The 13,091-nt window shown below is 53.6% G+C and overlaps 1 protein-coding gene and 1 long non-coding RNA gene across 2 annotated transcripts; both read left to right on the top strand.

Moving 5' to 3' along the window:
- The first annotated feature begins 370 nt into the window (after nucleotides 1–370).
- On the top strand, nucleotides 371–12,379 carry SFTPD (surfactant protein D). The gene is made up of 8 exons (XM_060642351.2): nucleotides 371–478; nucleotides 2,772–2,973; nucleotides 7,615–7,731; nucleotides 8,005–8,121; nucleotides 8,417–8,533; nucleotides 8,810–8,926; nucleotides 9,545–9,628; nucleotides 11,859–12,379. The coding sequence occupies exons 2-8, from the start codon at nucleotides 2,775–2,777 to the stop codon at nucleotides 12,233–12,235; spliced, it is 1,128 nt and encodes a 375-aa protein (XP_060498334.1). The 5' UTR covers nucleotides 371–478; nucleotides 2,772–2,774; the 3' UTR covers nucleotides 12,236–12,379.
- On the top strand, nucleotides 3,664–6,989 carry LOC132685244 (uncharacterized). The gene is made up of 2 exons (XR_009613006.3): nucleotides 3,664–4,880; nucleotides 6,537–6,989. It is a non-coding gene; the product is annotated as an uncharacterized LOC132685244 (long non-coding RNA).
- Nucleotides 12,380–13,091: the final 712 nt, after the last annotated feature.

Here is a 13,091-nt window from a genome sequence, read left to right as displayed (position 1 = left end):
CAGCTCTTTCCCAATATCTGGGCAGTAAAGTTGAGGTGAAGGAGGAAGAGAAGGGGCACAGCAGGTCCTGGATCTTGGAATCTGCAGACGCGGGGCGCATTGACAATAGACGTAGATCATTGTGCCGCTTGCCGGTCTTCTCTGGAGCTCAGATTTTCGGACATCTGTAAAATACAGACACGAATAATGCCATTTAACTCACAGGGCTCTAGGGAGGTACAGGTGAGATCACGGACTGAGAGTGCCGTATAACATTTAAGGTGATATGTGTGCAGTGTTATGAATATCAGTGGCAGGTTTCCAGAACCCAAGTGGGGTGAGAGTGAGTCAACAAGGAAGAAATGGCCCCACTTCTTGAAAAGAGCTCTTCAAAGACCAGGGCTGGGCAGCTCAGGTGACAGGGCAGGCATAAATAGCCAGTGCCTGCCAAGGAAAGGCTAATTTGCCTGGAGATCCTGGAGTCCGAGAGGCAGCATCTGTGAGTCTCTATCCTTGCCTTCATTTTGTTTTTTTTCAATGCCCGATGAATATCTCTCTGCCCATATGGCTGGTTTATCCAACTGGTGCTGTGGAGGCAGGGTCTGGTCTGTTCTGGTCTAGGAAGTGTGAAAGGTGGGGGACGGGGTGAGGCGATGAGGAGTGCTCTTTCGCCCCTCACTGCTCCCTATGCTCAGTGGGAGATTTGCTCTCTGGGCTGTGGAGGGCGGTCAGTTGGATGATACCCACCCAGATGCCAGATGCCATTGTCTGGAAGCCCCAGGGGAACAGGCAATTTCAACTTCTCTCTTGTTCCCCTCCATTCCTGATCTATTTATTAAAAAAATTTTTTTAACGTTTTATTTATTTTTGAGACAGAGAGAGACAGAGCATGAACGGGGGAGGGGGAGAGAGAGAGGGAGACACAGAATTGGAAGCAGGCTCCAGGCTCCGAGCCATCAGCCCAGAGCCCGACGTGGGGCTCGAACTCACGGACCGCGAGATCGTGACCTGAGCCAAAGTCGGACGTTTAACCGACTGAGCCACCCAGGTGCCCCAATTCCTGATCTATTTAGAAAGGAGGGTGGTAGAGGAGAAACAGACCAGGTCTCCACAGGCCTGCCTTTTAAGCCCAGCCGGGTACCAACTGCCTGTAGGATGTGGACATTCATGCTTCTCCCTTAGTCTCACATCTTTACTTTAAAAAAGAGACTGACTGGGCTAAGTCACTAATTTTCCAACCAGTTTTCAGAGGAGTCATTTTTTTTTTTCTCAATAAAATCTGAATCAGAAAGCTTGGCGCGGACACCGTGGGCTGAGGGGGCTGCAGCTCTGCCCACTCCCTCCATAGCCCCAGCTAAGATGCCGCATCTGAATCGTGGGTCTGAAAACCTGTGAGTCACCTCTCTTCACGGCTCCTTCCGGCTACAGTGGGTGCTGGTGCCTTGAGCTGCTGGGCAGAATGTCGATTGGTTTTCATTCTTCCTCCGATTCGGGGCGCAGAGCCCCAGAGGTGCTGTAGCTGCGGACCAGGGGACAATGCCCTCGTTCTGGCCTGGGTCCTTCAGTGCTCATGACTGAGCTTCTGCCGCAATAAGGGAGCTCACCTGGGTATTTCTAGAGATTCCCAGGAAGCCCAGGCAAGTGGCGAATTCACAACTGAAAGAGGCTCCTGCAAAATAGGGATCGTCCAGCCCAGGGTCACCAGCAACCTGGAGAAGGCACTTCTCTGGCCAGGAAAGCCCCTCCCCTGCCACCACCTCAGCCTGCCTGGTGACCCCCTTCTCCTTTGCACGTGTCCCCCAGGCTTTGTTCCTAGCCTCTGCAACTCCCACAAGCTCTTCCCATGCTCATAACCTTACCGTTTCTCTCTGAGAGAGGAAAGAAGTCCAAGAGTGGAGGTGACCGAGGCCCTGTACCTGCCCCCGGTCTCACTTAGTCCCTAAGTGCTAATCAGATGGTGCCTGGAAGCCCTATTGGACATCTGCTCTCCCTATCCCCGAACTAGCCTTCCCTTGACTGAACCCACCTCACGTGGCCCTTTCCTCCATGAGGCCTTTCTCTCAAGTTCTTTTAGGTGGTCAGAGCAGAATGCTGCATGCCCCAGGGGCTCTCCAGCTGCTAAGTTAGCTTCTCTGAGAACTTTCACTTGGGTTCTGCGTGTGAATTTCCTCATGGAGATGGTGTCCAGTCCAGGGATGGCAAATCGCTTGGAAAACACGCAACCACACACCCAGCCTGTGCTCAGGACAGACATCACTAAGCGTTCAGGATCCTAGCTCCTTTCCAGAACCACACTGCAGACACCAAGAGTGTTGGTCCATCCAAGGCAGCAAGTGAGAGGAAAAGGGGTTGCCCTGTCAGAGCTAAGCCAACCACCTTGACGGTATAGACAGGGAGCTGGAGGTCCAAAGATGGGAAAGGTCCTTCCCGGAAGCACCCAGTGAATCCTTCCTGATGTGACATGTGGCCTCAGTGAGGATTTCTACATCCTACCCCTGTGCCGACGGCAGTCCCCAAGGGAAGTCACAAGAAAGGACAACACGGGCATCTGAGAATAGGTGGATTCTCCTGCGAACTTATAGTTGAGTTCCAGCTGGGTAACTCATGCTTTCCCAGACCAGACCATATGCCCACCTGGTCCCTAAACTGCTTTGGGAGACTTGCTTCTCTCAGCCCCATGGAGGGAGGGCAGGTGGGGAGGTGCTTCTCCTGACCTTCAGGAGCTGGGCCAAGCCCTAACCCATGTCCTGGGACCAAGAGCATGTCCTTTCTCGTTCTGTTCACCTGCCTAGGCCATGCTTCTCATCCCTCTCTCCGTGCTGATGCTGTTCACACAGCCCCTGAGGTCACTGGGAACAGAAATGAAGACCTATTTCCAGAGAACAGCTGCCAGCGCCTGCACCTTGGTCATGTGTAGCCCCATGGAGAACGGCCTGCCTGGTCGCGATGGACGGGATGGGAGAGAGGGCCCCCGGGGCGAGAAGGGGGATCCAGGTAGAGCTGGGACCACTGGCTTGTCCTAGTGGAAAGGGGTGGGCATTGGAATTGTAACCAACCCAGAAGTACTGGGATGTTCTGCTACGGAAGGCTCAGAGGTGGACTTCTTCTTCCTGAGCGGATGGGTTTCCCCTAGATGTTTGGTCCATCTGAAACACTGCCTTACCGATTGGAAAATGACTGCTGCTCTGAGCCCCCAGGTGCCTCCCTCCATTGCCAGCTGACTTGTCTCCTTCTTTGGCACCTTCTCCTTCCTCCCACTCCAAAAATGAGGAAATGGTGGGTAAATCGAATCTGTGGCTCTCCAGAACCCTGCTCTAGGACTTAACAGTTGGTCACCTAGATTAAATAGGGTCGGTGCAGGGTGTCAAATATTTTCAGTATCATATGCCTTGACTCATATGTGGAATTTGAGAAACACAACAGATGAACACAGGAGAAGGAAAGGAAAAATAAGATAAAAACTGAGAGGGAGGCAAACCACAAGAGACTCTTGAATACAAAGAAGAAACTGAGGGTTGCTGGAGGGGAGGTGTGTGGAGGGATGGGTTAAATGGGTGACGGGCATTAAGGAGGGCACTTGTTGGGATGAGCACTGGGGGTTCTACGTAACAGATGAATTATTGGGTTCTGCTCCCCAAGCCCAGACTCCACTTATGGAGTAAGTAACATAACTCCAGTTATGTTAAGTAACTTGAATTCAAATTTTAAAATATATATTTTTTTCAATAGTCATGAAGGACAGGAAAGAAAGAGGTTCTGTGACCCCATACTCAGATCTGATCACAAGGATCTGTCCTAATACATTACAGAGAGAGTGAAAGGGAGCTCACATTCCTGTGTCCAGCCTTGTGCTTGGGCGTTCACTGAGTAATTCATTTAATCCTACCAGAAGTCTTACAGGGAACATATGAATCTCATTTGACAGGTAAGAAAATTGTGACACGGAGAGGCTAAATGACACCCAGTCTGGAGGGGAAAGGACACGAGCTTCTGCATCAGACAGATCTGTGCTTGACTACCAGCTCCATTTCTACAGCAGGGACCCACCCTGGGACAAGCCAGTGCCCCTGAGTCTCAGTTTGCTCATCTATAAATGGGAATAATATCTACTACATAGTGACAAATAACGGAGCCAAGGCTTTCTTTTTTGTCAGGTTGTTAGGATAAAGTTACATCTTTCTGCTGGACCAATTGGGTGAATTCTCGTGAGGTTTCCACAGGTACTGATTATTTAAGGGAATCATCTGAGAAGTACTGTCCCGTAGGGGAGGATCTGAGTCCAGTGGCAAGGAGTCAGAATTCAGTGAGCCAGCATCTAGGACAAGGGACCCCCAGGTTCTGGGCTAGGGCTATGGAGCTATCAACCGTGGTCTTTATCTTTTGGGAGTTGGCATTTTGGTTGGGGAGGAAGGAAACTAACAACATTTAAGTTGGAAAGAATAGGTAGCATCCCCAGGCTTTGTAGGATAAGGGACAAGTGAGTACCTATCTGTCCTTTACAGACAGAAAGTGGCTACCGACATGAATGGCCCGGGACTCAGGGAAAGCCCCTGGAAGTGAACTCGGAAGGCGTATTCAAGGTGTCAGCATCTTGGAGAATCCCCGCTCTCTCTAGCTCTCAAAGGGGCCCTGAATTGAATCCTGGGGGGCCCTTTCCTATGGTCACACTGTGAGCCTAAGCATAGAGTGTGGCTGAGACCTCCCTCTCTTCTGCAGGTGGTTCGCCCCATGCACATTCCAAGCCCGGCCTTGGGTTGGTGCTTGGAGAGAGAACCATGCACAGATGGGCCAGGGGACCAGGCTGCACTCTGGCTCCTGAATTGCAGGCATGTTAGTCACTCAACCATTATGGGTCTGAGAATTTCCTACCGAGCTTGGAGCATCTCAAAATCCTGACCCATGTAAGTCTGACTGGGGCCAGAGTCTGCCCTTGTGACAATGTCCCCTGCAGATTTTGATGCACAGGGTTCCAAGAACCTGCTGTAAAGGACAAGATAAGCCTGAGAGAAGAGAGCCTTGAGCAGAGGTAGGGGGTGGAGAGGGCTCAATGCGGTAATGCCTCAGGTGTATCATGGAGGTCCAGTAAGACCCCACACTGCTTTGCAGCCTGTATTTCCAGGGACAGTCCTCTTATTCCTCAGCATCTCCAAGATTCCTGCCCAGAAGGATTTAGTGTATATAGGCATGTATCTCCCGGAGTAAAACCACACACCCCTCAGCAGCTCACAAGGACACTCTTCACCCTTGCATACTCCTCTGACCTCACCTCCTCTGGCCACACTGGCTCCTTGCTGGTCCCTAACCACATCCAGCCTCCTGCCACCCCAGGGCCCTATCACTGCTCTTCCCATAGCTGTCCCTGTGGGTCACTCCTCGGCTCCTTCACGGCCTTACTTACAGACCACCTTCTCCACGAGTCTGTCCCTGACCACACTACTTGGAAGACACTACCCCTGCCTTCTGACACTCTCTGTGCTATATTTTTCCTCAATGGCACTTATTCTGCTCTAATAAACCGTATGTTGTACATTTTTATTTTTATGATCTGTCTCTGTGCAGTTGGGTTTCAGCCCCAAGAGAAAGAGGGATCTGATGTTGTGTCTGCTTTTTTCACTGTTGTGTCCCCGCATTGCCGATGGTGTCTTGTGCACAGTAGAAGTTTCGAGTGAGTACTTGTGGAATGAATGACTGTAAGATGTAAGGAAAGGAGGAATTTAGTGCAGTTCAGACTGGCCAGACCGCGGGTCCACAAAGCTTCACTTCAGGTGGCGTTAAGGCACAGGGCTGGCCTTTGGGGGACACTGGGATGCAAAATTAGTGCTTTGGGAGGCATGGGTGCTTGCTGTTGAAGAGGGAGTCCCTTCATGGTCTCCAGGACTTCTACACCATGGATGGGAGACCTCTAACACTCTTTCTACCGGCTGCCATCCCAGCCAGGGTGGAGCCCAAGGGGACCTCAGCCTAGGGATAGGACATCTCTGCCCAGCATGGTGCCCTATTGGATATGCGGTGAGGGGCCCATCCTGTAACCCTCCATGCTTCCATTTCATTCCTGGTGAGGATCATAACTAGAGGCAGGATACAATGCCCAGCGCAGAGCCTCTCAGTCACCCATCACAGGCACCCACCCCCACCACCAGCACAGTGTTACCCAGGCAGGCCTGGCCCCTCCTGGAGCACAAGTCTCCAAGTCTGACATGTCCTCTTCCCTCTGCGAGTCTCTCTAAATCCTCCTCACCCTGAAGTCCCATTTGCTCCCTCAGGAAGACAGCTCTGGCCATATGTGTGTGTCCTGGGGTGGGGTGATGATGTGGTAGGACAAGGGGCATCTTGCGAATCTTCTTCCTCACTCATTACTTGTGCCTCACCGTTTAAAATCCTATTGCAAATCTCTTGCAGACCGGGTTCTGGTGCTAACATTTGCATCTTGCCCGGTTATATTCCACAGATGGTTTCTCAGTGAACAGATGAGTGAATGAACAAGTCAGCGGCACCTGTCAGGTGTCATTCTTTCTCTTTTTGCACGTGAATGTTCATAACAGCTTTATTCCCAACAGCCCAGAGATGGGAAGAGCCCAGGTGTCCATTAACTGATGAGTGGATGAACAAGACGGGTTCTGTCCACACAGTGGAATACTACTCAGCCACACAAAGGAATGAAACCCTGAGACACACTGCCAAGTGGATGGACCTCAAAAATGTCACTCTGAGTTAAAACAGCCAGACATAAATGGTCATCTATTGTCTGATTCCATTTATATGAAATGTCCAAAATAGGAAATAGAGACAGCAGAGTAGTGCTATCCAGAGGCTGGGGAAAGGGGAGGTTGGGGGTGATGGCTTAGTGGCTATGGGTTTTTTTTTGGGTGACGAAGTGATTTTGAACTAAATACAGGAGGTAATTGCACACCACTGTGGACGTGCTAACTGCCAATCAATGGTATACTTTACAACAGGCTAATGTTATATTACATGAATTTCACCTCAGTAAAAACACAAAAAACAAACAACAACAACAACAAAAAAAAGAATAACCAAATGAACAGAACTGAGTGTAAAACTCTATTTTTAATTTTTTGAGGACCCTTCATTCTGTTTTCCACAGTGGCTGCACCGATTTACGTTCCCATCAATAGCGCATGAGGGGTTCCCTTTTCTCCACATCCTAATCAACACTTGTTATCTCTTGTCTTTTTGCTAATAACCATTCTAACAGGGGTAAGGTGACATCTCATCGTGGTCTTGATCTGCATTTCCCTGATGATCGGTGCCAGGTGTCATTTCTGACATAAACTCTGGTTCTGGGAAGGGGAGAACAAGGAGTCCATGATCAAGGCTAAATGCTGACAGACTGCCTGCTGTATATACCGTGGTCTTGGGGCAGGGGGAGGTGCCCTGCGTGGAAAGTCAGATGGGTCTTGGCTTGAGTTCACAGCCAGCTCCAGCAAGCCTGTTTTCTCACCTGTAAGATAGGGGTGTGGACACCCATTTCCTGGACCACCACTGTACCAAGAAGTGTGGAAGTGGGACGTCTACACCCTGTAGAACCCTGAAGGAATGCAAGGGGCCTGACCGTGCACGCAGCTGGCTCATCTCTGGGCCTAAGGTTTGTGCCCATTTCTTCTGCTGCTACAGGTTCGCCAGGAGCTGTAGGGAGAGCGGGGACGCCTGGACCGGCTGGCCCAGTTGGGCCCAAAGGGGAGAATGGCTCTGCTGGAGAGCCTGGACCAAAGGGAGACTCTGGACCATCTGGTGAGCAGCTGGGCATGGAATGCAGATGTCTGCAGGTGGTGCTGCAGCCTCTAGAACATGCCAGTAGATATGCACAGATCCCACCCCAGGAAGAAGGAAGAAGGTTGTTCTGAAGGTGGTACCGGGTTATTGCAGGGGAGACTGAACTCCTGTTGACCTCACCTTTTATGACGATGCTGCCTCTCTTGACTTCTATCACTGCTCTCCTCTCTTCGGACGCTCCCACTTCCAGCAGGATTTAGTGTCACTGACCATGCTGGTCCTTTTCCCCAGGACCTCCGGGACCTCGAGGTACGCCTGGTCCAGCTGGCAGAGAGGGTGCCTCAGGGAAGCAGGGAAATGTAGGACCTCAAGGCACACCAGGCCCCAAAGGAGAGGCTGGGCCCAAAGGTAGGTGGTTGGTAGGTGGCCGGTCTGGGAGGGAGAAGGGAGGAGTACGGCACAGTCCAGGGTGTGACCCAAGGCCGGCTCGAGTGCCGGGAAATGCCCAGACCATCAGCGCTGGGCAGGCCTTGTCGTGGCCCCTTCTCCCCCACATTCCCACATTGATGGCGTTTTCCTGCTCGCCTCCGTGGAGGAACCCCGGCCAGTAAGCAGCACCTTCTCACCGGTTCTCTCTCCCCTTGGAGCGAAGGGTGAAAAGTCCACTCTCGGCAGCTTTTGCTCCAATTTGTTCCTTCCTCAGGAGATGTGGGTGTGCCTGGCATGCAGGGCTCTGCAGGGCCGAGAGGCCCCCCAGGGGTTAAAGGAGAGAGAGGTGCCCCTGGTGAGCGTGGAGCCACTGGAAATGCTGGGGCAGTGGGTGAGTGACGGAAGGAGTTAGGACGGGGCTCCGGTTCCCTTGTGCATCCCTGATGCTGGTGATGGCCACCCCTCCCCCACCGCCACTCATCAAGTTGGAGCTGGTGTTACTGGGTGGTAGGGAAAGTCTATGTCCAAGGAGGGTGCATGGCTGGGTTCGGGGAGGAGTCTGTATCGGGGAGGGGGGACCGCAGGCCAGGTGGACAGACCATGTCTTGGGAGGGTGACAATGCTGGAAAGTGGATACAGAGCTCACCCAGTTCTTCTCTGATCCCAGGGCCTGCTGGAGCCACGGGTCCGCCAGGACCTCCAGGTGCCAAAGGGCCCTCAGGACCGAAGGGGGACAGAGGTGCTCCTGGGGACAAAGGAGCAAAGGGAGAGAGCGGGCTTCCTGGTAAGGCAGCATCTGCTAGATCTGGGAGCCGCCACGGGGTGGGGACAGGGGGAGGGAGGTGGCCTTCTTTATCTCAGGACAGCCTATCTTCGGCCCCATTAACCACAGGGAGCGGGTGGGAAGCAGGAACGCTAGCGCTAGCGGGAAGGAAGGCAGGGGAATGAGGCTCTGGTTTTAGACTCTTACTCACAGGAGGGCAGCCCTGAGCAGCTTTTCCATCCGATCACCAGAGAAAACACAGCTCCCTTCCCAATTCAAAAGATAGCTTTGACTATCAAATAACCCAGTGGACGGGAAGTACTGATGAAAGTATATTCCTGTCCCCCCAAAGAAGGTGCTATGAGATCCCCAGAATTGGGAGTTAAATTTTCACAGGTTCAGTGTCAGTGATGTGCAGGCACCTGCTCCGGGGACAGTTTGTTCATAGAAGTATAGGAAATCTGGGGGCAACAGGGGCTAGTTGTGTTAGTGGATGTGGGCTTGCTAGGGCCTGGTCCCAGCTCCTTATCCCGTCCCCTATATGTGCCTGCAGCTGGGTACCTTTCCCTTAAGGCCCAAGCTCTGAGCTGATCCCAGGCTATGCTGGGCTTGCCTTCACTCGACCTCTCTCTTCTGCAGACATCACTGCTCTGAGGCAGCAGGTGGAGGCCTTATGTGGACAGGTCCAACACCTCCAGAATGCCTTCTCTCAGTATAGGAAAGGTACGTTCCTGGATCCGAATCGAGCCAGGCACCAAGGCTAGGCCTCCGACTGGGCCTGGGCCTTGGTTTGGAGTTGGCTGGGTCTGGGTCTGGGATTGGAACAGGTTGGGACCATATTTAGAGCCGGATCTGGCTCTGGGGCAGGGTCTGGGGCTGAGAGTAGTGCTGAGACAGAGCAGGCAGCCCTATACTCCAGGATCTGGAAGTAGATGCAAGAGACAGAGAGGAGGGTGTGGCCATATCACCAGTTCAATGGGGGTGATGGAAGCCTGGTGGAGGTTATCAGGCTCCGGGATGCCCCCCCACCCCCAACATCACAGCCACCTATGACCCGATCAGTGCCCTGAGACCTGTGCAGTTCAACAGACCTTCACTCCTGCCTGCCCTGTGCTGCTCCCTGTGATAGACAGGGGACATCCAACCCAGGATGCATTTCTTACCTCTGTGGGACCCGGCGTGTGAGTGTCCAGATATTGTTTCACAGCCCAAGGCAGCAGAGAATCTGGACACTGTCCTGAGGGCTGGGGCTGGGATGCTGCTCTCGGGGTTCAAGGCTGGTGGGGGCCTAGCCTTGCTATGTGGCCATCAAGTATGTCACCTTGGACATGCCCATGGCTCTGGAAGGGGACTGACCACCTCTAGGCTCCAGCCAGTGCTGAGCTCTCCCTGCACCCTGCTGGGTGTTTAAATCAGGGATTCTTCCTAATCCGGGAATCCTGCAGAGTACCCTGTGCCTTTTGGAATCTCCACCTTGGTCCTTGACTGGCCCTCCTCATCAGCTCTCCCTGACGTCAGCTTTGGGTCTCCATCATTCATCAAATCTCCCTGATCCAAAAAAAGAAGCGATTTCCAAAGGAGTAGATCCTAAAGGGGCCTCACTGGGTAAGACACAGGTTTGGCTCCTAAGTACCAAGTACCTAAGAACCAAGGATGGGAGTTTCAGGTATTGGGTATGTCTCACTCCCTCCACAACAAATTTGCACATGTGTTCACTCACTCCTTTGCACACCGCTGCGAAGTGGAACATGTCCAGAGATGCCGGCCACATGTGTGTACTCAAATACCATCACTCACCCCACACCATGACATACATGAGCACACACATACGTACACGCACACGTCCAGACGGTAAGTACTCCCATGTACCTCCAGAAGAATACAGGGATGTGTTCATGTATGCACACGTGTGCCCACCCAGATGCATGGAACATAGAAGCCAGTAGCGGCACATGAACTCTTGCACTGACCTTGTCCAGGGCTGCCCCGAGTGCCGTCCGTCCTGAGCCTGTGGAGAATCTGCCCCCGAGCCCTAGTTGAAGCTACTCAGAGAAGGACAGGGGTTCGGGGTGCACCCTGAGGTCTAACCAGCCCAGTGAGGCCAGGGCACAGCCCTCTCGGCGGCCCTGAAGATTTCCGTGCCTGAGCCCAAAAGCCAAAGGGATGGGGATGGGATGGAAGATTAGACACGTGATATGTCACATAGTTGATGTTTTTATGAAGCGTACCCCCGCTTCGGAAATGAGGAATTAGAAACCCTGAAAAGGGAAGTAACTTTCCTTTTTCCACCTAGGCAGTCATTGCCAGGATGGGGTGGCAATCGGAACACCTGGCTTCCGATTCCCAAACAGGGCTCTCCCAGAATTGATCCCCTCTGTCCCCTGCCACCTCTCAGGTGCCTTCATCCCCTCACCCAGCACCCTGGAGAGGCTGACTGGCTGGGGCATCACCCACATGCATCCCGAGGGGCCAACATCGGGCTGCAGTGAGTGCAGAGATTAGCACAGTGAGGCTCTCAGATGCCCCTGCCCCACCCCCAGCACACGCACATCAGAAACTGCCCCAGCCATCACTCACCAAAGTCATTGCAATTCCCACTGACCCCAGCACACAACGTGGGGTGAAACAGAAAGAGCACGTTCCAGCTCTAGCGTCCCAGCAAACAAGGTTCAGTCCTAAACGTACATTTGCTGGGTGACTCCGGGCCCCTTACTTAACCTCTCTGGGCTCTAGTGTCCTCATCTATAACTACGGACCACAGGAGTTCCTCCCAGGCTGCATTGTGAAGCCAGTGCACTGGAACCAAGTGCCTCAGTTTTGTCCTATCGGGTGCCCTGATATCCTACATGGATGCTGGGCGGGGCGGGTGGGGGCTGTCGCACAAAGGTCACAGAGCCCCGGAGCTCTGGCCTGGTGCTGCCATAACCCCAACCTGACTGTCTTCTTCTCCTAGTGGAGCTCTTCCCCAATGGCCGAGGTGTCGGGGAGAAGATCTTCAAGACAGGAGGTATTGAAAAGAGTTTTGAGGACGCACAGCAGGTGTGTATACAGGCCGGGGGACAGATGGCCTCCCCACGCTCTGCGGCCGAGAACGACGCCCTGCAGCAGCTGGTCACCGTTGAGAACAAGGCTGCTTTCCTGAGTATAACCGACATCAAGACGGAAGGCAAGTTCATCTACCCCACCGGGGAGCCCCTGGTCTATTCCAACTGGGCCCCAGGGGAGCCCAACAACAATGGCGGCGCAGAGAACTGTGTGGAGATCTTTACCAATGGCAAGTGGAACGACAAGGCCTGCGGAGAGCAGCGCCTGGTGGTCTGCGAGTTCTGAGCCACCGGGGTGGGGGGCCGTGCTCCACCCGGGAGCCTGGCCAGCGAGTGGGGGCCTGGCCAACGAGTGGGGGCCCAGACCTGTGTGCTGCCGATGCCCCAATAAAATGGCGCCGCCTCTGCTGGCCAGGGCTTCTCCACAGAGCAGTCGGGGAGGTCCCTGCGGAAAGCCTCTCTCAGAGTCAAATGGCTTCACACGTGGGAGACTTGTCAGAGGAAGAAGGGGCCAGCTGCTTTCCCAGTCGCAAGGGATAAACTTGGGTCCCCAAGACCTCCCCGTGGCAAAATCAGGTGGCTCCCTCTAGGCCCCTCCCCCTCCCTCCTCCTCTCCCTTCCCCCCTCCTCCCTTTCCCCAACTGTCAGCCTTGTTTGACCAGCTGACCAACCCCGGACCTTCACTCTTCCTCCTCTGGGCTTCCAGGGCAGCACTCTTGCTTGCCTTGGTCTCACCCAACTAGCTACCTCTTTTCCTCCTCCCTCCTCCCACTTGACCACTTAATGGTGCAGGGCTGGCCTCTGCTCTCCATTCTCTTCAGGCCGGACTCTCACTCCAAGTGGAGCTCATTCTGTCCAAGGCTTCGAATTCCTTCTCCTGACAGCTCCCCCATGCACATCCCTCTTCCGGACCCCTCCCTGAACTCCAGGCTCCTCTAGCCAAACGCAAGCTGGAGCCCCTGGGCTGACAGGCCTCAGTGGCTGCCTCTGGCTTCAAGCCCGGGGCTGGGGAAGCAGCAGTGGGATGGACGCCTGGCAGGGAGCATCTGCCTCCCCTGGCTGCCCAGCCTTATGCCCAGTAGACTGGTCCTCATCCTTGCACGGCCCAGGATCTCAATCTCTCTCTCTCTGCGTCATACGAC

The sequence above is a fragment of the Panthera onca genome, chromosome D2 (genome assembly GCF_046562875.1).
Source record: "Panthera onca isolate mPanOnc1 chromosome D2, mPanOnc1 haplotype 2, whole genome shotgun sequence".
NCBI classification, from domain to species: domain Eukaryota; kingdom Metazoa; phylum Chordata; class Mammalia; order Carnivora; family Felidae; genus Panthera; species Panthera onca.
Note: the sequence above shows the minus strand (reverse complement) of the source record. Positions and strands in the feature narration are given on the sequence as shown.

What these genes read in the sequence shown, in the direction of transcription:
- SFTPD (XM_060642351.2), top strand. Translation starts at nt 2,775, where the DNA reads ATGCTTCTCATCCCTCTCTCCGTGCTGATGCTGTTCACACAGCCCCTG. An exon ending in GGGCGAGAAGGGGGATCCAG is followed by an intron (nt 2,974 to 7,614) that starts GTAGAGCTGGGA and finishes CTGCTGCTACAG; the next exon opens with GTTCGCCAGGAGCTGTAGGG. An exon ending in GGGAGACTCTGGACCATCTG is followed by an intron (nt 7,732 to 8,004) that starts GTGAGCAGCTGG and finishes CCTTTTCCCCAG; the next exon opens with GACCTCCGGGACCTCGAGGT.